Genomic DNA, 26201 nt, shown 5'->3' on the forward strand with positions numbered 1-26201 from the left:
GTCTGTTCAGAGTATTTTTGTTCTCTCAACAATTATTTATCAGTAAATGCTCTTACAAATAATAGCAAATGGATTTTGAAATTTGGCTGCGTCACACTAACTTAAAATTGAGGTTTTTGTCCCTAAATGCGCGAGCCCCTTATCATTTTACAATTACTTTGTAATTTCTTATATACGTTGTATCATTCCTGGTTGCATTAGTACATACGAATTTCCATTGCTTTCAGAAAAGAATAAACTAACTGGATGTATGAAGGACTTTGACAGATAACTCTTCAAGGAGTGTTACAGTTTCAGGTTTCTCGTACTTCATTCAGCCTGCAGTTGATGTGACATCAAGAAAACGCAGCACACTAAATCATGGGCTGCGTTTGTGCAATATCTCCAGTGCATTCAGTTCAAACAGATCTGGCAATGTTGGAAAACAATCTCGCTAAAATGTTTAGCTCTATTTTAGCAAGTCTTCTGTGTTTACCAAGTAACATACATGCATGTCCAATACAAACGATTCATTCCATGGTTTTTATGGAGCGTTTTAAGAGTATTTTAGCAAATTGATCCTTGAGTCCGTCAGTCGGAAGGGAAAAAAAACTTAATTTCCACTGCTCCCGTTATACTGATCAAAATAATTGGAATACATTACTTTGACCTTTGTGTTTCAGCAGACTCCTGTTTTCTTACCATTTGTGCTATTTTTTTTTTTTTAAGATACATTTTCAGTGTTTCGCTCAACATTACTGACACACATGAAATGTCTTTTGTCACAGGTACCAATCTTAAGCAAAAAGGAGGAGGTTTTTGGATACTTGGCTAAGTACTCAGTCCCTGTCATGCGATCAGCATGGATGATCAAGATGACCTGTGCGTATCACGCAGCTATCACAGAAACTAAAGTCAAGAAGAGGCATGTTATTGATCCTTGTATAGGTAAGCAAATTACACGCCATTTTGTTATTTTTTTTTTAAGCTGCTTAGAGTCTTGAGTAATCTTTTGTCTAAAAATACATAGCTATGCTCACCTTTCAATAGATTTTGTTCTGCCAGTGGCTTTGAATTTCATGTGTGTGTGTGTGTGTGTGTGTGTGTGTGTGTGTGTGTGTGTGTGTGTGTGTGTGTGTGTGTGTGTGTGTGTGTGTGTGTGTGTGTGTGTGTGTGTGTGTGTTTGTCTTTGTGTAGAATGGACTCAAATCATTACGAAGTATCTTTGGGAGCAGCTCCAAAAGGTGGCTGAGTTCTACAGACAGTTCCCCAGTCAGGGCTGTAGCTCGCCCCTGCCAGCCACCCCTGCTGATGTGGACACGGCCATGAAGCAGTGGGAGTACAACGAGAAGCTGGCCATGTTCATGTTTCAGGTCAGTTTACGCTGAACAGTAACCGTTAACACAGAAGTGCAATGTGCTGCCATTGATTTTTTTTTTTTTTTTTTTTTTTAATGATACACGAGTTCTTGCTGTGCTGAAAATTGTGTTGCGGACATCATGTTGCATTTCTACAGACTTATTTTTCAAATTATTGATGTGCTTTAGCTATTAAATAAGTTTTTTTTTTTTATAGGACTTATTACTCATTCTGCGTTGCATTTTTCTGGAATAACATAAAGAGAACAAAACAACAGAGGAGGCCAGTAGCTTTTTATTTTTTTTTGAAAGGATTAATCTCAGCTTGTTTGATAAACAGATCTGTTTGAATCGCGTATCGCCGGGGAAATCTGTGGTATGTTACCTGCTTGAGAAATTGTTACATTTGTGTCTTTCAGACAAATTCTGAACAACAAAGTAACATGATTTTTTTTTTCTGAGCAACAAATAAAATACTCCCATTAGGTTTGGGGAGAGCTTTTAAGACAAGAACTTAAGGGTTTCTTCAAGATTTAGATCACTGCATATTTCAATCGATGACTCACTGAAGAATCAATTCCAGGCATCCACATGAAGTACTGTAATCCTTGTGTTCATCTGCTTCATATTAAAATACGCCTATGTTTGTGTGTTCAGGATGGAATGTTAGACAGACATGAGTTCCTGACGTGGGTGCTGGAGTGTTTTGAGAAGGTCCGACCTGGTGAAGATGAACTTCTCAGACTTCTCCTGCCCCTTTTACTCCAGGTAGACCCGTCCAGCCATCCACTACCGTCTCGGCATCTCAACCGCAGTCTTGCATCAACACTCGTGCACTAACGGGTTACATTTGGGGAGCATGCAGTTCTGATTAGTATTCAAGCAGCTGTACACAATTATGCGCACAAGCTGCTCTGTGTTATGACAGGCTTCTACAGCTGTCTACAGTTTATCATGTTTTGTGTCGTCGTCGTCTGGCTGGCGGTGGTGACCTTTGCTGACAGTGCCCACCGGGACCCACAGCCACTCGTTTTGTTTCTGTTCCAAAAGCTGACTGATGTTAATGGCCACTGAGCGCTGTAGGTAATGCTGTGACTCTCCTCTGTGCCGCAGTACTCGGGGGAATTTGTACAGTCTGCTTACTTGTCACGAAGACTGGCTTACTTCTGCACACGCCGCCTCAACCTGTTGCTAAGTGACGGGACTCTGGGCCCCAGCACAGGAGGGCACCCAGCCCATGGCATCTTGACACAGCAAGGCAATGCGCTGCCCCCCACACCAACCTCTCAGCCGGCAGGAGGGAACCAGCCACAGACACCCTTCACAGATTTCTACATCTGCCCGCAGCACAGGCCTCTGGTGTTCGGCCTCAGCTGCATGTTACAGGTATTGTATGTTCATCTTGACTGATATATAATCAATAGAATTAGTATGAGGGGTATTTTTCTCTGTGCTTTGAGAGATTGTAAGGTTTTTGAAAACGTAAGATATATGACTCATTCATGGATTTTTTTTTTTTTTTTTTTTTTTTTTTATAAACTTTCCCCTGCTGTTTGTGTCTGTCTCTCGTCACATCAGAGCATAGTGTTGTGCTGTCCCAGTGCTCTGGTGTGGCACTACTCTTTAACTGACAGCAGAAACAAGACGGGTTCCCCTCTGGATCTGCTGCCCATCGCCCCCTCCAGCTTGCCAATGCCAGGAGGCAACACTGCCTTCACACAGCAGGTACCTCCATCAGGTTTTTTTTTCCTCGTTTTTTTTTCTGTCTGTTTATTTTAACATTTATTTGTGTGTGTGCAGCACAAAATCTTCTTGGCTGCTCTTTTATTTGCAATTAAAGTTGTTTTCGTTTACTTCTCCAACAGATTAAAAAAAAAAACTGGAAAGCAAGAAAAATATTACAGGAAATCAATAAAGAACAACAAACAGAGCAAAACATATTTGAACGCATAGATGCAGCTAATAGAAGTAAAATATGACAAACAGAAAAACAAAGAATCTCTGAAGTGCCAACAAAGCTAGCCAGTGCAAACTGAACGTATTGGTTTGGATGTACAAGTTAAAAGGAGAGACCTGTCTCCTAATATATGCAGCTGGTGTAACCACACATGAGCACTTTTGATTGTTTAATTACTTCCCACATTAACTGAAGACCTGATTGGTTATCCTACTTGATTTGGGTATTTTTTTTTATTTGCCAGATAACAGGATGATTTTTTTTTTTTCTCTCATTCCTTCTTTCACTGCAGGTTCGTACAAAGTTGCGAGAAATCGAGGAACAAGTTAAGGAGCGAGGCCAGGCGGTGGAGTTCAGGTGGTCATTTGATAAGTGCCAGGAAACCACAGCAGGTAAGAACACTGTTCCTTTATCTCCACAGACCCGAGTTCACAGCTTGTGACAGCAGTTTTAGTTGATGTAATGTGTTATGTGTTGCCAGGGTTCACCATCGGGAGGGTTCTCCACACCCTAGAGGTTTTAGACAACCACAGCTTTGAGAAGTCTGACTTTAACAACTCACTGGATTCCCTGTATAACAGGATATTTGGTTCAGGCCAGAGTAAAGATGGCCACGAGGTAAGCATTGATTCCCATCATCTCCGTTATTGTTGTGCATTAAGCATAAAAAGACGAAATCTTTTCGGTAGGATGTGCTGTCGGTAGTAAAGTTGACCACATTGTTTTTAATTGAACTAAAAAGTGTGTTGAAACGACAGAATTTTGATGCCAACATCAATGCTGAGCTGATGCCAAGTGATTCTGACCGTCAGATTATAAAATGTGGCACCAACAACTGACTATTTTTAGCTGTATTGTCTAACAATGCATCTTTCCGTCCAGATGTCACCTGATGATGATGCGGTGGTGACCTTGCTTTGTGAATGGGCAGTGTGCTGTAAGCGTTCTGGCAGACACAGGGCCATGGTGGTGGCCAAGCTGCTGGAAAAGAGACAGGCTGAAATAGAGGCCGAGGTAAGAGACACGGCAACCTCAACAGGATACTGCCACGTGTCTATACTAACTTTTCCTGGATTTAGTTGTAGTCAACTTCATTACATCTCTTCGCTCAGTGGCAGTAAATGACTTTCAAAAAAATGACTATCTGCTTGAATATCTTTTCTCGCTCAAACTGTTTTACGTAAAGAATTTTGTAAATGCTTTCAGTATTTTATGAGGAAAAAAAGAGAAAAGCTCCAATTTATTATAAATGATGTTTTTACCCCTTAGATCTGGCTTTGGACCTCATGGGTAGGTCTCAGTAACATTCACAAATTTTCGATAGCGGTACAAATACCTTGAGTTTGATACCGATTCCTGAACAATGCTTTTCTTTCTATATAAAATTAACTTTAACAAAAGGAAAATTAAATTAAACAAATATTTAGGTTTCATGCTGTTTAGAGGGGGGAACATATAAGCGAGGATGTTTTCCGTAGTTACAAAACAGAAGACACGTAAACTCCTCACATGTAAGTTATTGCTAGATGGCTGCACACAGAAAAGCCTCCAGTTATTGGAGCACATATAACTCAGGCAGGTATGTAGCCAAAACATAGTTTGAAAAGAGCACAAGTTTTAGTGTATTTTCCTTTCACCCTTTGTGGCATTTTTTTTACTCTTGGGACGGTCCTACAGATCCAGCATGCCCCCCCCCTCCCCAAAAAAAAAAAAAATCAAAATGAACATGCTTAAATAAGGAAGTTTGGAAAAAGGTTTTCTATATTAAGACTGTTTGCTGTGTGTCGTCTGTCTGGTGTGTGTCTGTTTGCAGAGGTGTGGTGAGTCTGAGGTAGTGGATGAGAAGGGCTCTGTGTCATCCGGCTCCCTGTCCGCTGCCACACTACCAGTTTTTCAGGATGTACTGCTGCAGTTCCTTGATACTCAGGCCCCCACACTCAGTGAGTCTATTTTTGTTTTTTCTCTTCATCTCCTGTGGCTGTGATCCTCAAGTGTGTCACATTTGATCTTCGGCTCTCATTGAAGGAACTTTATGGCCTTTTGTCTTTGCCTCTTATTTCATTACGCGCTGCATATTTATTCAAAATGAATTGGCAAGGGAAACCTGCTATTAAATTATTCAAATTGTCCTTTCCCCTTCATAGCGGAGCCGGGGAACGAAAGCGAGCGAGTGGAGTTCTCCAACCTGGTCCTTCTCTTCTGCGAGCTCATCCGTCACGACGTCTTTTCCCACAATATCTACATGTGCACTCTCATTTCCCGCGGTGACCTGGCTTCCGAGTCCCACCTGCCGCGCCCACGATCCCCCAGTGACGAGCCCTCCGATGAATCAGAGCGCAAAGAGCAGGACACAGGCAGCAGTGTCAAGATGGAGGCATGTTGGAGGCATCTGTTGTTATGCAACAAATTAACAGCCTTGTGCAGAAGGGTAACTTGAGGTTATTGTTTGTTCAACAGGATGCTGGTCTGTCAGAGTCGATGGAAATCGATCACAACTCCAGTGCTAATTTTGACGAGGTAAAGACACTATATTTTGCCATAATTCATACATAAATACTGTTTGGAACCAAGTGTCATATTTGCACATTTCTTCTACAGCATGCACCGGTTCTTTCTTGAACATTTTGGCATTTGTAATTTTTTTCGCTTGAAGTAATTTCAGGGTTTTGTGCCTTGCAGATGTTCTCACCTCCGATGCACTGTGAATCTAAGGGGAGCCCCTCTCCCGAGAAGCCCGCTCCAGAGCAGGACAGCAAGGCCAGCTGTAAGGACAAAGGCCTGGACCCTGCCTTCCCTCAGCTTTATGAGCAGCCCCGCCACATTCAGTATGCCACTCACTTCCCGATCCCTCAGGTGAGAACGCTCACAGCCTGGCTCTCAAAAAGAAATCCCAGAAAAAGGATGGCTTCTGGGTTGTCAAGGCTTCTGCTTATACCAGATTTTGAACTGTAAAGAGGTCCTGAATCATGACATATTCTGAATGACTGAATCTATTGGTTTAAGGAAGAATAAATAGACCGTTATGATTTAACAGAAAATATTCTCCCCTGTATCTCCCCCATTTTCAGAATTGGTTAAATACTGTCTGGAATAATAAAAAAAATCTGTTAAACATATGAGCCACAACTCTCTGAAATATAGCAAATGATCCCAGATGGCTCAAAGCAAATATTATTTAAGCAGATTAATTTTAAATAACTAAAATCTAATTTTCCTAATTTTGTGTAGTTTACAGATTTGATTTGCCTTTCCATTATGGTTTAAAACTAAGAATTTGCTCACACTTCTAAAACAATCACACAGAAAGTAAATTTACTCCCAATTATTCCTCAAACCTTCTCTTATCTGTTTCATTTTGTTCGTATTGTTCTTGCAATGCTGCTCAGGTTATCGACTGCTTCCAGTTTGTGAGGATCCTTTTTGTCCTTCTCTTTAGGAGGAAAGTGCCAGTCATGAATGCAACCAGCGCTTAGTGGTCCTCTACGGTGTGGGCAAACTGAGAGATGAGGCGCGACACACCATCAAGAAAATTACCAAAGACATCCTGAAGGTGCTCAACCGCAAAAGCACAGCAGAAACAGGTAACAGACAGGGGTCCTCCATTTTATCATCCTTTCACTGATTTACCTATGTTTTACATGATCTCAGCTGAGGGCATGCAGTTTGTGCGGCAGTCATTTACGCTCTAGGTTTGTCACAGGAAAGATAATGTTTTGCGAGGCAGCCATGTCTAAAGCAGAAGCTCTATCATGTATTGATGTTTGTAAAACATTGCTCACATGAAGGTTAATTGCTGGCTTTCCCACTGTGGACATTCTAGCTGTTATCCTCCTAATAACTCTCCTCTTTGACTACTTTATATTTGTATCCCTTTTCTTCTACCCGTCTTAAAAGAACAAGCGTTTTTTTCCTGCCATTATCAAACCCCCCGGGGGGAGGGAGGGGGGATCCTCGCTCAATCTTCTTTCTACCCAATTTCTATGCTAATAGCTTTCATCTGTACACAGCCAATTTATCTCGGATATATGTGACCTTATTAAGGTGATTTTAAAGTTTTTGGGAATTATCACTGCGTAGGCTGAGCTGTTTTTGTGCCACATTTCTGCAAGCTCATGATGACCTTCAACTTACAACTGTTTCGCTAAAATGCTAAGTACCCCTTTTCCTTTTCTTTAAAGTGCAGTGTCTTTTGCAGTGAAGCTTCAAATCGAGGAAGGCTGGAAATAAGATAACACACCATTGGCTTAACTAGATTTCATGGCTGGCTTGTTCGGCAGAGTTGAGATAATACCGCTGACCAGTTTTTGATTTTGATTTTGATTTTATACACTTTATTAATCCCCGAGGGGAAATTTCTTCACTACAGCAGGGGGGCTCTCAGGGGGGAGATGCTGCAGTAGGCTGCCACTAGCGCAGCGCCAGGTAACCGGACCTGAGGTGCATGTTTTTGGATGATGGGAGGAAGCCGGAGAACCCGGAGAGAACCCACGCAAGCACAGGGAGAACATGCAAACTCCGCACAGAAAGGCCCAGGACAGTTATGAGTCGCTGCTTCCGCTCTTACTTTTTTTTTCTTCTTCTTCTCTCCCTTCTCTTTCCCTTATGCGCAGGAGGTGAGGAAGGACAAAAGAGGAAGAGGAGTAAGCCGGAGGCCTTTCCCACTGCAGAAGATATTTTCTCCAAGTTCCAGCACCTCTCCCACTTTGACCAGCACCAGGTCACCTCCCAGGTTAGACCAGGAAATCCGTCATGTTTTCATGTTTTATTAGTCAGAATACAATTTGAATACAGTATGCACTCAGGTGGCTGTAACCTGAAAACCCAGCAAAACAAAGTCTATTTAAATTTTAGAGAGTGCAGATGGTAATGAAGGCTGCAGTCGATCCTGAGTACATTACAGTAGATCATAATATGTCTAAAACAATTTACATTTGAACATTTTATTAAGACTTTTAGTTCAGGTACAGCTTACATTTATCTCAGAGTGAAGTCATGGGAAGAATTTTGATTTTTAAAGCCTCAGGAGTCAAAAAGTTATTTTATTCTGTTCAGGGATTTTCAGTTTCATATGTGGGATAACTTTCCAACAGGGTTACAGCTGAGCCTTCGCCCATATTTAGATTAAAGGAATAGTCTTGACATTTTGGGAAAGATGCTCATTAATTTTCTTGCAGATTAAGTTAGGGGTGAGGATTGATACCACTCTCGTGTCTGTTGAATATAAAGCGTTTTATTTTTATTTTCAGAAAGAGCCAGGCTGGCTGTTTCCTCCATCTTCTGGTCATTATGCAAAGCCAAGCTAATCACCCTCAGGCGTCAGCTTCATATTTAATACATCATTCTTCTTTCTTATTCATCATACTCGTCGCTAGAAACTTTGAGCTTTTATTAGTTTAGCCCTTTATTTGTGACTAAGCCAAGTATCCCTGTTAAGCATAATTAGATTTGTATCCCCCACACCTTTTGAATATCGTCAAATAATAACAATCATGTCATTTAATCAGTTATTTTGGTGCAGAAGAGCGATACTTGTTCAAAGTTTTATGACTGCAAGACAAGGTTTGAAATATTAAAATGTCCTTTTGGTTGTTTTTGCACTCATTTTGCCTCTGATGTTCTGTTTCCTGTGCAGGTGTCCAGAAATGTGCTGGAACAGATCACCAGCTTTGCCTTAGGGATGTCTTATCACCTGCCTCTCGTCCAGCACATTCAGTTCATCTTTGACCTCATGGAGTACTCCCTCAACATTAGTGGCCTCATAGACTTTGCTATTCAGGTACTCATCACGACTGTCATCACATTTAAACGCCGGTAAATCCAGATAAATCTCCTCTCTCTTTATTTACCCTCGTTTGTAAAAAAAAAAATCTGTCGATTGTTTGTGTTTTGCAGCTTCTGAATGAGTTGAGTCTGGTGGAAGCCGAGCTGCTGCTGAAGTCCTCCAGCCTGGTGGGCAGCTACACCACCAGCCTGTGTCTGTGTATTGTGGCCGTGCTGAGGAGGTACCACTCCTGCCTCATTCTCAATCCTGAGCAGACGGCACAAGTTTTTGATGGGTAAGTCACTTCACAAGCTTTAATGTTTGTCAGTCGAACTCCTCAAAAAATGCCTACTGATAGTATTTTGTAAATACTTTCTTAGAGTCTGATTGGTGGCTAAAATCTGGGTTTATAGTCATTACTCTTAAATTAACTTTTAGAGGAGTGTTTGCAGGGTTAAGGCTTCATTTACATTTATAGTTAAAGTAGTAAAAGGGATGTTTTTGGTTGTAACAGCAAGCTAAGGAACTGTTGGTGGTTTGCACTTTTCTACAAACTCATTCTACTGACTTTAATTGGATTTTTTTTTTTTTTTTTTTATACCGCAGGAAGGCTGACAGTGCATTTCATTCTTGAATGCTATGTCCCTAAAATACTTAACCAAAGCCTCTTGATTGCACCTCTAAAGCGCAATTATTGCCACAGTACATCTCTCTCTGTTCTTCTGGAAAAACAAGGGTTGCGTGCCGGACAGTTTCTCCAGGAGGTTACTAGTGCCGGCCAGGAACGAGGAACATAAGCTCCCATAAAATGGAAAATTGTTATTTTTACTCTAGAATATGGTATTAGTGAGCTGGAATATTGGGACATATTTTGACAGGGTATTGGTGCTGGTATTGACATTTTTTTTTAACAATACTCAGCCCTACAGCTGCTCGATTAGGTAGCTCACAGACATGAGAGTTGTATCTTATCTAACTCAGCAACTAAGTGAGCTTTTTTTTTTTTCTTTACTATACCACTGAGGGAGTGTTTTTTTGATTCACGTGTGTAAATGTGTTCACAGGTTGCGCATTGTGGTGAAGTCAGGTGTGAACCCGGCAGACTGTTCCTCCGCTGAGCGCTGCATCTTGGCCTACCTGTATGACCTCTACACCTCCTGCAGTCACCTCAAGAACAAGTTTGGCGAGATCTTTAGGTAAGATGCAAAATCAGCAATTTGAAAAAGAACGCTTTCTGTTGCCTCTGCTGTTTTAGTCACTTCTTTCCTCAAATGTTAGTTTGTGGCCCGTGTTTCACTTAATGTAACCGACAGTTGTGTGTATTTTGTGGTCGTTATCGACGTAAGCCTTAATTTCCGGCTGTCTGTTCCCTATCACAGCGAGTTCTGCTCTAAAGTGAAAAACTCAATCTACTGCAACATCGACCCGTCAGACTCCAACATGCTATGGGATCCTGTGTTCATGATGGAGGCCATCGCCAACCCCTCAGCCCACAACTTCAACCACTCCATGGTGGGCAAAATCCTCAACGACAGCCCAGCCAACCGCTACAGCTTCGTCTGTAACGTGCTCATGGATGTGTGTGTGGACCACCGAGACCCTGAGAGGTGTGTTATTCTTGCCTCAGACCGCTACATTTGTCCTTCCCTTTATTGGACTGCTTTTTTCATGTCGTGTAATGTTGTGCTTTCAGGGTGAACGATATCGGGATCTTGTGTGCAGAGCTGACGGCGTATTGCCGCTCCCTGAGTGCCGAGTGGCTTGGCATTCTCAAAGCTCTTTGCTGCTCCTCTAACAATGGCAACTGTGGCTTCAATGATTTGCTGTGTAATGTAGATGTAAGTTCTGCTTTCTTATTTACTCTTTATGTGGCGCTACGTCTCATGAAATGAACAGTTCTTATCCATTCTTCTCAAATATTGTTGTACTCTTACGTACCTTTCAATTTTTTGTTTTGTTTCCAAGTCATTATTTGACTGTTTTTTCTCGTGTCCCTCAGGTTAGTGATTTGTCCTTCCATGATTCCCTGGCAACCTTCGTAGCCATTCTCATTGCCAGACAGTGTTTGCTCCTTGAAGACCTGGTTCGCTGTGTGGCCATTCCTTCCCTCCTCAATGCAGGTAAGAGTTATTTATTCCCAAGCATCCCACTTAAATCAAATCTGTGCACATTGTCAGCTCATTCTTGAAATCAATTATTCCCAACCTTTTAATATCTGATGCTCATAGCCCTGTTAGATGAACTAAAGTACCCCTTGGTTAGCTTGGTCAAGTTTACGTTCAAACAGTTACCACTTTAATAGACAGAAGCTGGAGATTTCATCCATTTATTTAAAACTTGTTCTCAATGTCAACATTTTCTCAATTCTTGAGAACTAACTATTTCAACCATTTATCCATTCCTTTTCACAATTTCTTCCATCTGTTTATGCATTACTTTTAGTTATCTTAATTCTTTGTCAATCCATCACATTTAACTGTGAATTTGAGCCATTTATTAATTGTGCTTTCCCTCATTTTCACCATTTATTTCTTCGACTTGCCTATTTTAACCTCTTATCCTTTACATTTATATTTCAAAAGTTTATTTTTTACCAAACTATTTAACTCTGTATTCAGACTTCTCTGCTGGTTTACTAGTTTAACTACTTTACTTTTCACACATATGATGTTCAGATGTTACAGCCGACATCAGTATGTGGATGTATATTTATATAATCAAATAACAATTAATGTTTTTTATATTCTATTTTTCCAAGTGCCCCTAAGTGGGAGTCACTTCTTTAAATATCCTTTAAATTAGGTGTATTTGTCCATAAAAGCCAATAAATTTCTCCTGTGTGATACAGCTTTATGTGGGTTTTCCATATCACGCCCTGTTCCAAGCATCTATACTTAATCCCACAGGCACTAGGCATTCTATAAATGAGTAAGCAGTGCATCGCAGCTCGCCTCATTTGAGGGAATATCCAGCTCTATAAAGCATTTCTTCTATCAGAGAGGAGAGTAAACGTGATGCATTTAATCTGGGTCCATGAAACCTCCGTGCGGTTTGTGCTTTCACCAGAAAAGTGCCTCTCTCTCCCCACTGTTAATCTTTTTTCTTCCAGCGTGGAGACAAAGCTTCATTCAGCCATGCTGTTTGGTGGGTTTGGCTCATCTTATAACCCTGCTACACATGCCAAATGCCAACAGCTCTCACTTGTGCTAAATGCTTTGTTCTGACTCCCTCAGTCACGACAACAGCTCTATGAAAATTCCACTTCATCCTGCCTGATGAGAAGTCTATCTAGGACAAGGTTTAAATTTAGATGTGGGACTTTGATGTAGTGAATTGTGCGGCCTATCCAAAAAAAAAAACAACAACCTGTGAACCTCTCTAATGCGATGTGAAGAAAGTCAACGCTAATGAATGCACATGTTTCTGATCTTAACTTCAGCCTGCAGTGAGCAAGACTCTGAGCCGGGAGCCAGACTCACCTGCCGAATTCTGTTACATCTTTTCAAGACGCCGCAGCGCAACCCCGTCCCCCAAGATGGAGTGAAGTCAGGTAGTGAATACTACCAGAAACTTATTTTTTGACCATTGTTTTAACATACTTTTGATTATATCGGATTGTCAGTGTATTTTTTTGGTCTTATACCCGTGTCATGACTTTGCAGACAAATCCTCTGTTGGTATCCGTTCGTCTTGTGATCGCCACCTTCTTGCTGCTTCTCAGAACAGCATCGTTGTTGGAGCGGTATTTGCTGTCCTCAAAGCTGTGTTTATGCTCGGTAGGAATGTTTGGATTGCTGTTATATAATGAAATGTAATATCACAACACATCATCTTAAATTTCCGACGTAATCATGATCGGGAAGGTTGTAAACACTTCACTGTCATGTGTATGGGATTAAAGTAGATAATTCAGCAGAATTACTGGTTCTGATTTCACTGGTCAGTTTAATCAGTTCCTTTATGTTGTTTTAGGTGACGCTGAGCTCAGAGGCTCTGGACTGTCACACCCCGCTGGCCTCGACGACATATCTGAGGGACGCAGCGTTTCCATTGAAACGGCCAGCTTGGATGTATACGCCAAATATGTGCTGAAGACGATCTGCCAGCAGGTGAGGCTGTAACTTGAAACGGGGTGAATGTATGAAAGCAATACAAATTGACAATCACAGTTCACAGGTGGTGTGAAATGTAAAAGTAGAAAATGAATCAATGAAAATGGCTTTCTACCGTGAACTCGCGTACAAACAATGAACTTTCTATTTTTGCTTTCCTGAGCTACTTGTATATACAAGCCGAATGTGTATGAAAAGCATGAACGAGATAATTTTTCCGCACCAGATGTCACTTATGTCACATAGTTATGAAGGCCAGAAAGAAAGCTGGCAGTCGCTCTGAGGTCTGGACATGCCCTGAGGCCTCGTGAGAATTCAAACACATTTTCTTCTCAGCGTGGCTCTGGCATGTGCAGTTCTATTCCTGAGAAATGACACATTGCCCTGTTTTCATTACCACCCAACCAGCTGTAGTCAAGCTTATTTTGCACGACTGACTTTACCCTGATACTTGAATTTAAGCTTGAGCATCCCTGATTGGTCACATTTCCATTTTAGCCACTTTTTCTTCTTCTTCTTGCCCTGCTTCTACTGTCTTGTTGTGTCTGGCAGGAATGGGTTGGAGAACGCTGTCTGAAGTCTCTGTCTGAGGACAGCAGCGCCCTCCAGGACCCGGTGCTGGTGAACATTCAGGCCCAGCGGCTGCTGCAGCTCATTTGCTACCCTCACCGCCAGCTGGACACGGATGACGGTGACAACCCTCAGAGGCAACGTATCAAACGCATCCTTCAGGTAGAGAGAAAATACAAACTGGTGTATTGTAACTGTCTGAGTCATCTATTTTTGAGTGTTTGTGGCTCAGATGACAAATTTAACTTAGTCCACATAAGCTGCTGCTGGGTTGTGTTTCTGAAATTGGAACTGTGGGCTTTTGCTGCCCTCCCCTGGCTAAATGAGAGGTTGAAAACATGTATTACAAATACCATGCACGTGCCTAACTGCCAAATTTTGACAGTTTCTAAATATCAAATGCCAAAAATGTAAAAAAAAAAAAAAAGTAAAATTTTGTCTTTGGTGTAGAATATGGACCAATGGACAATGAGACAGTCGTCTCTGGAGCTACAGCTGATGATCAAACAGAGCACAAACAATGTAAGTGTTACGGTTGTTGACATATCAAATATTTCACATGTAGAAGAATTACAAGTGTGTAGTTTTTGGTGTCCAACATATCAGATTGCGTCTTCTTTATTTTCCTTTAGGAGCTCTACTCTCTCTTGGAGAACATAGCAAAGGCCACCATAGAGGTGTTTCAGAAATCAGCTGAGATGAACTCCAGTAACCCCTCAGGGAATGGGGCAGCAGTCCAAGGGTGCTCCGCATCCAATAACAACAGCACCACAAGCAAGATGAAACCCATTTTAAGGTGCGTTTCTCCGTTGGGGTCTCCTTGAAAATATGTTTCTTTGCTTAAACTCTGCAGTTAAGGTGATAATGTTGAGTCATGCACCCAGGTTTGAATTCAGTGATGCCAAACTACTTGCGCTCTGATCTGCAGCTCATCAGAGCGATCAGGTGTTTGGCTGGTGGCTCCGTTGATAGCCAAGCTGCCCACCTCGGTTCAAGGCCACGTGTTGAAGGCAGCGGGAGAAGAGCTGGAGAAAGGACAGCACCTCGGCTCTTCCTCACGTAAAGAGAGAGACAGGCAGAAACAGAAAAGGTATGTGGTAAACTTGGGTTTCTTTGATACTAGGAACAGTTACATTTCATTATTCTGGTAGTACTACAAGGACTCTATAGCTGGAAGGACATTTTTAATTTAATTTTGTGCCAGTCTCACAGGTTGTGGAAACAACAAAATCTCAATCTGAACATGAGTTCTTCTTTGCCAATTTAAATTTGTTTTCCCTCTGCAGTATGTCTCTGCTGAGCCAGCAGCCGTTCCTGTCTCTGGTGCTGACCTGCTTGAAGGGGCAGGATGAACAGAGGGAAGGCCTTCTCACCTCCCTCTACAGCCAAGTGCAGCAGATTGTCACCAACTGGAGAGAAGACCAGTACCAGGATGACTGCAAGGCAAAGCAACTGATGCACGAGGCTCTGAAACTACGACTCAATCTTGTGAGCGCTTCTTGTAAACCAGCTTTATAGTAAAGCGACTCCAGCATTTTATTGATTAAATCAGATTATAAAAAGCTCCACCTTATTTTGTACCCTTTTATGGGTTGAAGCTCTGCATGCTGTAGCTTATAGCAGAGAACCGGGCCTCTTAACGCGATACCAAAATATTTCACAAAAAACCCTTGACGACTCTACTATTTTAAATCTAGCACCTGGTTTGGTTCAACATATTTTGAGCACTATTTGTTCCTCTCCTAAAAGGTTGGTGGCATGTTTGACACGGTGCAGCGCAGCACCCAGCAGACCACTGAGTGGGCTGTACTACTCCTCGACATCATCAGCAGCGGCACAGTGGACATGCAGTCCAATAAGTGAGTGTGAAAACCCCTTTCCAAAGTGCAATCCACACATTATTCCTCGAACGGCACACTCTTGTGTAATTATCATGAAACGCAAATTCAGTCACTTGATCTGCCAGCCTCTAATGTTTGCTCCTCTCCAACAGTGAGCTCTTCACAACAGTGTTGGACATGTTGAGTGTGCTGATTAACGGCACACTGGCTGCTGACATGTCCAGCATCTCTCAGGGCAGCATGGAGGAGAATAAGAGAGCCTACATGAACCTGGTCAAGAAGCTCAGGGTAAGAACCCTGCATCCTTCTCACCTATAGCCAGGAGTCTGTAGATATGCTGCTGCTTTTAGGATGTATTATTATTTCTGTATGCTTTTAATGACCGCTACATCTGCCGTTTTATGTTGATTTGTGGTGCTTCAAGTCATGTACCACTTGCTTTTTATTCATCTTCTCTTTGAAGTCATAAAAGGGGAAAGAAAAACACGAGAGTAAAAGTCAAAGCATCACCAGCAAATAACCTTTGTACAATAGATAGAATCCGCGTACCAAAATAGTCATGCAAAACTTGTGTTCAGACTAGAAGTGACTAACCACAAGACTCGGGGTGACAAAAGTGAAGCGATTGCGCGGTCTTCTTGTGTGCAAAAGGCTTGTATACTTGCAAAAATAAAGGTCAGGGTTAATTGTAGCTACGTGTCTCGATTAGTTGATTGTTTTTTTATGTGCGGGCAGGTTTGTATTGTAGAAGTTAGGCACAAAAACTTGACTTTGTCCTTGTAAAGACACACTCTTGTTAATAACTACATTTTTCCATCTCTTGCACTCCCACAGAAAGAGCTTGGAGATCGTCAGTCAGAAAGTTTGGAAAAGGTTCGCCAGCTTCTGCCGCTGCCCAAGCAAACCCGTGATGTCATAACCTGTGAGCCTCAGGGCTCGCTCATAGACACCAAAGGCAACAAGATCGCCGGCTTTGAGAAGGAGGTAAACAATTTGTCCCTTGCTCACTTTCCTTCACTTCTGCAGGCAAAGTTAAATGTGGAGTTTTACAGTTGCTGGAAACGCACAAAATAGACAGTTTTCCACAATATGCATACTCGTACGTAGAAGAGACTCGAGGGAGAAAAAGGTGCGGATTTTAAAGTAAAAGAAGTACTGCCTGTTAGAAGCTGATTTTGAGTTGACTGTTGTGTCTTTGTTCCATCAGGGACTTCAAGTGTCAACCAAACAGAAGATTTCTCCGTGGGATGTCTTTGAGGGTCTGAAGCACTCCGCCCCTCTCTCCTGGGGTTGGTTTGGCACCGTGCGCGTGGACCGCAAGGTCACTAAATTTGAGGAGCAGCAGCGTTTCCTGCTTTACCACACTCACCTGAAACCCAAACCTCGCAGCTATTACCTGGAGCCGCTCCCGTTGCCCCCTGAAGAAGAGGAGCCTCTGACACCCGTCTCCCAGGAGCCAGAGAAGAAGATGATGGAGGCAGTGAAGCCAGAAAAGAATGTGCCCACTGTGCCCGCCGACACAAACAAGAAGAAACCCAACAAGAAGAAGAAACCTCCATCTACTAAGACAGTAGAGGTCTATTGTCTCTCCAGTTTATGCTTTTAGAATAATTCGATTTTCCTGACAGGCATATTTTATACATAGATTTCCAGATTTAGAGAGTAATTGATTTTTCCTCTGTAGGACTATGTGAACCGTACACCAGGCGCTGTCAGCTATGGGACTAATATGCCACCAGAGCTGATGCAGAACCCCACATATGGCAGGCTACCTTACAACCAACAGACCATGGGGATGTACACACAGAACCAGCCTCTACCTCCAGGTCAGTGCCCAGAATACTCTCATCATTATTGGACACTCTGCTTTGGCACACATCAAGAACTTCTCTGGCTGAAACATGAATATCTTGTTCTGTTATTTTTCCCACAGGAGGTCCAGGTTTAGAACCTCCACACAGACCTGTCCGCAACCCACAGATGAACAAAATGATGGTCACTCGGCCCAGCTACTCAGGCATGGTGCCTGGGATGCAAGGAAACATGCCCGGTATGATAGGAATGGACAAACAATACCAAATGGGTTATAAGCCACAGGCGACCATGCCACAGGGCCAGATACTGCGACAGCAGCTACATGCCAGGCTGGTGAGTTCATCCACACTGACAGGTCGAGCAACACCTCCAGTCAAGTAGAGCTGAGGAAAATTAGTAATCTGGAGCAGAATGAGGATAGTTTAATGTTAGGTTTTTTTTTTTTACTTTAGTGTCTGCTTAAACTCAGAACTATGAATCCTCTTTTACTTCTGCTAGAGGACATTGAATCTTTGCTTTTCACTGTCTTCGTCATTTCTTATTTCAGAATCAGAGCATGATGGGGCAGCAGATCAGGCAAATAACACCTAACCAACCGTACACTTCAATGCAGGCATCTCAGGTAAGTCGTTTTGTTTCTCTTCTTTTCATTCATCTAGAAGTGCATTTGTTAGCTGACACATTAATCCTCAGGGAATATATAATCTGACACCTTGATTTATACACGCTCATGCTGGGGGATTTTAAAACGTTGTTTACTTGTGTGAACGGGATGCCGGCATTGTCAGATCATTTTCTAAATATCTGCTATACAACTGCCGCTGTATGTACTAGCTCATGTGCGCTTTCCTGCTCTTTAGTTTGGCTTCACTACATCAATGCACTTGGAAATAAATCGATCACGGTCCTTCTCTGACTTAGTTTTAATTATCACTATTGTCTGTTTGTTCAGAACATATCTCAGGGCTATACCACATACGGATCACACATGGGCATGCAGCAGCACCTGCCCCAAAGTGGTATAGTTCCTTCCTCCTATGGGAACCAAAATTTCCAGGGCACCCATCCTGGAGCCAACCCGGCTGTGGTGGATCCTCTTCGGCAAATGCAGCAGAGGCCGAGTGGTTACGTTCACCAGCAGGCTCCAGGCTACGCACACAATATGCAGAACACACAGAGGTCAGTGTTTTGTTGCAAGGAAGGCTGCGGCTTTGTCAGCTGTTAAGTAACGCTGAAATCTCATAATAAAGTAGGCTGACTGTGTTCTTCTAACTTTTGCAGGGTTTGAAATTGCACTGCAAGCTTTTGGCCTGGACGTTATGCTCGCTACGTTACTGCCGGTCCTCATTGTTCGTCTTGTTTTGTACACCTCAGGTTTGCCCACCAGCCCCTCCAGCAGAATCCCATCATGCACGGTGGTCTCAGTCATATAGGAGGCCAGGGTGTCCATCCAGGCTTGAGGCCCAATCAGATGTTGGCAGAGCAACAACAACAGCAACAGCAGCAGCAAGCGGCGCAGCAGCAGCAGCAGTACCTCAGACAACAACAAGCACTCAGAGTACGTCACTGATCATTCATTTATCCAGGGGTTCTTTGACTTTGTTATCAGTAACTTCAAGTAAAAAGGAGACTTTCTTAAAGTGTCTTTTCCTTGAAGGCACAAAAAGAGATTATTCTAATACGTAATCAATATTTGGACAACTGAAGTCAGGTTGGTAAACATGATTACATGAGTACTGGAAATTCAAGTTGTTTGGTTACACTCTGATCCTATTTGGAACTCCTAGTGGATGAAGTTTCTTTGCTCTCTTCCTTGCTGCCATTGTTAATGCTTTGTAAATTGCAGAGTGACGGTAAAGGATGAGGGTAAGTGATGTGAATTTGCAGAGCCAATGCAAAACTAAGAGTGCCTCAAAGGGCCAGGCGGGTATAAGCAGCATCCCCTTTACGATTGAGTCCAGTCTTCGGGAGGCGAGGGGGGCATCAAACTGAGGAACTATCTCTTAAACGCTTATAGTACAATTCTGAATTCAAAATGTTTGAAGTATTCATGTCTTTAACTTTGTTTGTTATTTCAACATTTCCACAACAGCAGCAGGCCCAACAACAACAACAACAACAACAGCAGCAGCAGCAGCAACAGCAGCAGCAACAGCAGCAGCAACAACAACAACAGCAGCAGCAACAACAGCAGCAACAACAGCAGCAACAACAACAGCAACAACAACAACAACAGCAGCAACAACAACAACAGCAGCAGCAGCAGCAGGTCCAACCGCAGCAGGTTCCTCCCCAACAACAAGTTCCACAGCAGCAACAGCAGCAGGTGTCTGCGGTGCCTCCACCAGGCCAGGGACAGAACCAGGGCCTGAGCATGCAGCCGCTGCCCCCCCAGCAACCCATGGTAGGATCAGTGCAGGTGATGTCCGCCTTCAGTCGTAGTTGTTTGCAGGATGTACTGTTTATGTGAGGAGGCGTGAGTGTGTTGGCAAGTGTTTGGAGAAGCAACGTCTTTGCACAAGGTGCTTTGTATGACAATACGTGGCTGGAGATAAACCGAACGACCAAACGTTCCTTTTACGGATTGAGGAAGTGTTCCTTTCCCCCCCCCCTGCTAAATAACTGATTTAAACAGCCGTTGCAGGGTCTTCACAGAATAGCAGGGTCCACTTGGGTTTGTTGATTTTAATCTAGCCGAGGGAAGTGTGTATGCTTTCCAGGAGAAGATCACGACAGTAGTTTTGCACGCTTTACCCACTGACTTCCATGATTGAAGCTCCTTAAGCTTGAGTTTTAGAGAGTCACAGGATTCCATACAATTTAGTGTGATATGGAAATCTACAACAACAAACTAAACAACAATGACCAAATATTACATTTTTTTTGCTAAATTACATTGGTCATCGGAAACTCCTCGTTGGCGCATTTCAAGGATTCAAACACCCAAGGTGTCAACTGCTAGTTTGGCTACCTTTTTAATCTAACATCATAATTCATCTTGTAATTTTCAGCATTTATCTCTCTCTTCTGAGTTTGATTTGTCTTTAATAATTGGTCACCACCTCTCAAATTCAGGACATTGGTGCATCTTAAAAGGCACCACTATAGGTTTGTTAATATTCAATTGAAACATGCATAAATACTAAAACAGATCCAGATTTATAAAAACAAAGGAAAATACGTTTTCAATTTGGTTGATTGCTTACTTTTAATAAGCATGCAATCTTTTTGATTTGAATTCATTTTAGGATCTAAATGCTTCTTGTGTGCTTGTTGCTGAATGATTAGCAATGTGAGGTGTGTGTGCCGCAAGAGCCTGCAAATCATCAATTCCATAGAAATCTTTGAAATTGCTCTAATTATTGTGCGTGCTTATCTCCATCTTAGTTCCCACGACAGGGAATGCAGCAGACTCAGCAGCAGCAGCAGACTGCAGCTCTGGTCAGGCAGCTGCAACAACAACTTTCAAGTAAGTCAAAAACGTCTTCAGTGGATTCTTTTTTTTTGTGTGTGTCATTTTCCAGTGTGTGTTTTTATTGTTGTTGTTTTCAGATTCCATGTTTAAAATGAACATTTCCCCCTTTTTTTTTTTTTTTTTCCAGATACACAACCCGGACAGGGCACCAATTCATATTACTGATCATGCTTGTTTATAGTAATACGCGGAGAATAGGCCCTCATTTTGTGGAAGGGGGCCCCGGCTCTGTAGATTGGCAAATGAATGTGTCCAGTCCCGTGAAGGCGTTTGGGAGGGGGAAGACTGTTCAAGGCACAAAGGACCACCAAACAGATGAACCAAATCCCTGCTTGATCACCGAGGCAACGATCAGAGTATATCTAGACCTTTGTTGTGTAATTATGGATTATCAATGGAGGGATCCTGATCTGAAGTAAACACATTATGGTTAATGATGGAAAAGTCTATGTAAAAAAAAAAAAAAAAAAAAAAAAAAATACCACAAATTATGAAGATAATGCAATTTTTTATTTTATTTCAATTTGTACAATTTTTTTCAGTTTCGTGTATTTCTCATTAAAAAAAATCATGTCAGTTTTTTTATGTCTTGTACTTGTGTTGACTGCCGGCACAGAGTGTTTAAAACCTGTCGGTGTAAGCTTGGACCTTTTTTTTTTTTTTTTTTAATCTACGTTCCGCGGAGGAAATGTTATATCATAACATTAGCTGGGACTGTGTATAATAATCCCACCATGATGCATAGTGGTAGATGAGTGTTTTTTTTTTTTTTTTTTTTATCACCGGTTGGGAGAACTTGTAGTTATAATTTCAGTGGGTGATTCAATTTAGCAGGGCAGTACGACTGACAAGTGAAAATAATGTCACTTTACCCGGTAGATGCCATTGAAATGCGGTCGTGTTTACCGTGTTCACAAGGATGAACGCGTCACAATTACACATGCAGGCTTCCCCATCTGACCTTGGAATTTTCTGAAAGGTTGCACTTCACGTGTTATGACGCATTTGCTGACATGAACGGAAATGGAGGTTACGTTTTTGTTGCATAAGTTAATATAACCTATTTTAATTCTCGTCACAGAATTTTTCTTTGTAATTTAATAATATATCTTCAGATAATGTTGATGTTCCTAACGGTCTGATGTTTTCCCTTTGCCATTATGTCTTTACGTTTCCTTTATTAGATGAACTGCCTGCTTCCTTGTTTAAATAGCTAAGCCTCTGTGGTTTTGTGGTTTTTAGACGGCGCCGTGTTGCCGGACCGAACCACTTGAACCCCAGACGTACCCCGCACACAACTTCCCATGTTGGAACTGCCGAGTTCCATTTGAAGGCGGCATTTGACTCTTCACAGAAAAAGCACAGGTGTTACTGATGACAATGTGTTTCTGCTGTATTCGAGTTTCCAAGGAATATGTGACAGAGAGCCAACGTGCTCACAACCGGGGACCCTGAAACTGAAAGCAGCCAACTGGAATTCAGCCATTTTATTACTGCCACGTGCTGGAATATCCTTCCTTACTGGAAATTGGATGACTTTTAATTTGTAATGTCACGGTGGATCTTCTCTCAACATGGGGAGTGTTACTGGTAAGTAAAAAAAAAAAAAAAAAAAAAACAGCATTACAGCATTGAGCCACGGAAGGACACGACAGAATCATTTCTATAATGTAAAGTATGTGAAATTACACAAATAAATATCCTTTCCATAATTTGAAAGAAATACAATTTATTAACAGCACAGTTTAAAGGCCGTATGCACCCACACAGGTGTTTTCTCTTAACTTGAACGAGACTTGTGCCCCAGTTGATGTTGGGCAAAGATGAGCTTGGGATAGGTCTTTGCGGCAGACGGTCTGGCATGCCGACGTAGAGGAACGTAATGGACCCTTTTTTTTTTTTTTTCTTTCGCAGCAGACATTTTGCCCCGTCGAGCAGAGGTGTAAGAAAGAGCTGCGCTCCACTGATTGTTACCTGCGGTCGGGTCCCGTGTTCAACCGGGGCGCTCGTCGTGAACCGCATTGGTGGCACCTGTAGTTTTCTTGAGGTGGGGGGGCGGGGCAAGTTCAAATGTCTGCAGTGAAAAAGGTCTTGTGACTGCAACCGTTGTTAGATGTGTGAGTGTTACTTGCTTCGTGCCTCAGTTTGCCGACACACTTAGATGGACCGCAGCCATTATTAATAGAAGCTCCACTTGTGCTTTTTCCTGTCGTGACAAGTCAAAATATCTGCCGTCATCAAATTCACGTCTAAGCTTGTTCAAGGAATGTTGGCAGCAACACCCACGCGGACTGAGAAAGATGTCATTGAAGCCCACTCGGCGACAAAGTGAAAACGCTCATTTCAAATTTGCGGACTTTTTGGATTTCTTAGGTGTTTGTCTGTCTACATTCTGACTTTCCAAGCGATTAAAAAGCACCCCGGAGTCGGGTCCCAGCGTTCTCCCTTCAAAGGGACAGTCCATTCCCCGATGCCTCGGCAGGAAGTCCAGAGCTGCCCAGCTCTTCTCGCCTTCTCTCACCCCAAGTCTGGAAAGCAGCTTGTTAGAAATCTCCGGCACTACCGGCTGGAGGAGTGTGCCATAAATCCTCAGACATTCGAGGGAGACGTGGACGATGGTGTCGAGCCAGCGCTGGTCTCGGCTGTCCCTCCTGTCCAGCTTCCACGGCGTGTGGCGCTGAACAAACCCGTTGGTCTGCCTCACGCAGGCACTGATGGCCTCCAGCGCTTTGTATACATGCGCGCTCTCGTAGTGCTTCTCCACCGCCGGCAACAGACTCGTGACGGCGTCCAACATGCGGTAGTCTTCCGCCACCGCTCTGCCTCCCTGTTCGCTGGGGAAGGACCGAGGGCAGAAAGACGGGTAGACCTGAGCGGGGTTGAGAGCTGGGGCTGTGCAGCGGTTGAGCAGACCACCCAGAGAGTCGGCGATCTCCGCATTGAGCAGCTTCATAACTTTGTCGTCCGTGTAATCGCAGTCGGAGTCGGGGACGCCCTGGCGCAGGAGAAAGTACCTCACGCCATCAGTCGTGAACATCTGCGAGCGTTCAAGAGGATCCACCACGTTCCCCAAACTTTTAGACATCTTCTTGCCTCCTACCGTCCAGTGAGAGTGAACGTGTATCAGCTCTGGCGGTGGCAGTCCAGCTCCCAGAAGAAAAGCTGGCCAGTAGATGGCATGAAATTTTAAGATGTCCTTCCCCACGATGTGGTGGGCCACGCGCCACCATCGCTCGTGTCCGTCTGGATAACCGGCCGCCGTGAGGTAGTTTACGAGAGCATCTAGCCACACGTAGATGATTTGTCCGGCGTCTCCCGGGACCGGGATGCCCCACTGAAGACGACTTCTCTGACGGGACACGGAGAGGTCCGGCAGGTCTTCCTGCAACCACTGGAGAGCAGCTCGGTGGAAACGCTCGGGCTGCACAGCCCGGGGGTTTCCTCCGAGCCAGTCGAGCAGCTGAGGCCGAAATGCAGACAGACGAAACATGTAGTTCTCCTCTTTCATCCACTCCACCTGCAAAAAAAAAAAAAAAGTGGAGAAGATTTGTTGATGAAGCTCTGTTAATACGGGGAAATATCATATACTGGAAATGCCAATGTGAGAGGGGGGAAAAAAAAAATATATATATCCTAGAATCTCTGGCGCTTTCTCTAAAAGCACCAACATATTGGGGAACCTTCATTCGTCACGCTGCAACTCGGTGACATTACTTTGGGACAGGCCCTCCTGATATTACTAGTCAATATCCGTGTCCTTTCAACTCCCGTGCCTTCGGTTTGTGCCAAAAAGACGGTTTGCTCCACAGCCGCAGGCGGACACGCGACCGTTTTCACCAAGCTGAAAGTAGGGTTGCAGCCGTTCGAGGTATGATCCCCGTTACCTTGTGTCCACTCTCCAGCGATACTCGGATCTCCTTTCCCGATGAGTCCAGGGCGTCGGTGACCTGCGACGGCGTGAGGAAGCTTTCATCTTGCGTGGAGTACCACCCTTCGTAGCTGCCCTTGTAGATGAGCCCTTTGTCCCAGAGCACCGACCAGAAGTGCTCCACGGCCCGACGGTGCCTCTGCTGAGTGGTTCTTGTGTAGTCTGTGTACGAGATGTTGCAGCTGCCGAAGACGCGTTTGAATTGCTCGGACACGTCGGCGCAGAAGGCGGAGGGATCTTTTCCTGCAGCTTCTGCAGCTTGTTGGATTTTCAAGCCGTGTTCATCGGTGCCTGAAATGCCAAAATTGTACCGCGTGTCGTTATTTATACATTATGAATGTGTGTAGTCCATGAAAGGTCATCCTGTTGTTGTTTTTTTTCACAGCACAAGTTGGAACCTTTTAAATACGTTTTTTTTGTTTTGTTTTGTCTGACAGTCTGAAATTCACCCGAATTTTTTTTTTGAAAAGGAAAAAAAAAAAGACAACTGATTACAGAATAGTTGATTTCACTGTAAAGTGGCCAATTTAAAAAAAAAAATTCAGTTTTGTTGGGTCATATTTTATTTGCACAAATTTCTAAATAAAAAAAAAAACAAATAAAATAATTTAAATAAAAAATCTAATAGGAGGATTTACCTGTCGTAAACTTTGAGTTAAACCCCCGAAGCAGTTTGTATCTGTGGAGGCAGTCGGCTATCACAGCCGAATACAGGTGTCCTAAATGAGGCGAAGCGTTGACATAAAAGATGGGAGTGGTTATGTAGTAACTCCTGTCCTCCTGGCACGGTTGGGCGCTCGTGTATATCAAAGCAGAGCTCCTCTGATGTTTCGATAGAGATGGACCAAAAAACGGACTTTGTTGGAGGCTGCGGAGAGTTTTACAGCATCTGGTTGCAAAAAGAAAAGGGAACCTCATTGCTGGATATCAGTCGACGCCCACATGAAGACCGCCAAAACGTTATTTAACTCAATGAATTGAAGATCGTAACGCGGTCCTGGTAAATATTCTTCAAAACGGGCCGGATCAACGGAGCTGTTTTCGTATATCCATGTGTTTAGCTTGCTTGTCAAGGTTAGCGCTTCTTCCGGGTTTCAATGCGCTGAGAACAATCGTCCAATCAAAAACGCTACTCGGTGTGCCTCGAACACACAACGACCAATCAGATTACGTAAATACATCTACGCGAAGTTCTGCCCCAGTTATCGAGTTAATTTCTACTCCTTTAATGTGACTGAAAGATTGCAGTAAGACAGAAATTTAAATTTGTACAAGGAAGACGAAAACCTTTATAAAAAAAATAATTAAAAAAAAAGCAGGTTTGGAGACCACATGACGCTCCCCCTTCCTTACGGTTTCCTAGGCAATCAACAGGAAGCAGCTGGTTGACAGCCAGCCAATCAGC

The 26201-nt window shown here is 43.1% G+C and overlaps 2 protein-coding genes across 3 annotated transcripts in view; one reads left to right on the forward strand and one right to left on the reverse strand.

Moving 5' to 3' along the window:
- med12 (mediator complex subunit 12) overlaps positions 1-21356 on the forward strand; it is a 25101-nt gene extending 3745 nt beyond the window's left edge. The window contains exons 4-43 of one of the 2 annotated variants that reach the window (XM_069694205.1): positions 768-927; positions 1177-1352; positions 1995-2105; positions 2451-2723; positions 2916-3062; positions 3587-3686; positions 3776-3912; positions 4177-4308; positions 5108-5234; positions 5439-5668; positions 5752-5811; positions 5974-6147; positions 6731-6875; positions 7905-8023; positions 8927-9070; positions 9187-9350; positions 10120-10251; positions 10435-10662; positions 10749-10893; positions 11055-11175; positions 12495-12605; positions 12718-12831; positions 13028-13164; positions 13720-13899; positions 14188-14259; positions 14370-14533; positions 14666-14827; positions 15024-15225; positions 15487-15596; positions 15731-15866; positions 16413-16562; positions 16786-17154; positions 17263-17404; positions 17512-17726; positions 17941-18015; positions 18346-18572; positions 18768-18951; positions 19486-19812; positions 20781-20862; positions 20996-21356. In XM_069694205.1, coding sequence (XP_069550306.1) covers positions 768-927; positions 1177-1352; positions 1995-2105; positions 2451-2723; positions 2916-3062; positions 3587-3686; positions 3776-3912; positions 4177-4308; positions 5108-5234; positions 5439-5668; positions 5752-5811; positions 5974-6147; positions 6731-6875; positions 7905-8023; positions 8927-9070; positions 9187-9350; positions 10120-10251; positions 10435-10662; positions 10749-10893; positions 11055-11175; positions 12495-12605; positions 12718-12831; positions 13028-13164; positions 13720-13899; positions 14188-14259; positions 14370-14533; positions 14666-14827; positions 15024-15225; positions 15487-15596; positions 15731-15866; positions 16413-16562; positions 16786-17154; positions 17263-17404; positions 17512-17726; positions 17941-18015; positions 18346-18572; positions 18768-18951; positions 19486-19812; positions 20781-20862; positions 20996-21033 — 6222 coding nt within the window. In that variant the 3' untranslated portion in view covers positions 21034-21356. The remainder of the gene's footprint in view (positions 1-767; positions 928-1176; positions 1353-1994; positions 2106-2450; positions 2724-2915; positions 3063-3586; positions 3687-3775; positions 3913-4176; positions 4309-5107; positions 5235-5438; positions 5669-5751; positions 5812-5973; positions 6148-6730; positions 6876-7904; positions 8024-8926; positions 9071-9186; positions 9351-10119; positions 10252-10434; positions 10663-10748; positions 10894-11054; positions 11176-12494; positions 12606-12717; positions 12832-13027; positions 13165-13719; positions 13900-14187; positions 14260-14369; positions 14534-14665; positions 14828-15023; positions 15226-15486; positions 15597-15730; positions 15867-16412; positions 16563-16785; positions 17155-17262; positions 17405-17511; positions 17727-17940; positions 18016-18345; positions 18573-18767; positions 18952-19485; positions 19813-20780; positions 20863-20995) is intronic. The other variant, XM_069694206.1, reaches the window with a different exon arrangement.
- Positions 21285-25916, reverse strand: mars2 (methionyl-tRNA synthetase 2, mitochondrial). The gene is made up of 3 exons (XM_069694204.1): positions 25435-25916; positions 24753-25087; positions 21285-24385 (listed from the first exon to the last, which is right to left on the reverse strand). The coding sequence occupies exons 1-3, from the start codon at positions 25712-25714 to the stop codon at positions 23207-23209; spliced, it is 1794 nt and encodes a 597-aa protein (XP_069550305.1). The 5' UTR covers positions 25715-25916; the 3' UTR covers positions 21285-23206.
- Positions 25917-26201: the final 285 nt, after the last annotated feature.

Source organism: Brachyistius frenatus, unplaced genomic scaffold (assembly GCF_029030835.1).
Source record: "Brachyistius frenatus isolate BFR_SWC_R1_liver_20210118 unplaced genomic scaffold, ASM2903083v1 Contig_17, whole genome shotgun sequence".
NCBI classification, from domain to species: domain Eukaryota; kingdom Metazoa; phylum Chordata; class Actinopteri; family Embiotocidae; genus Brachyistius; species Brachyistius frenatus.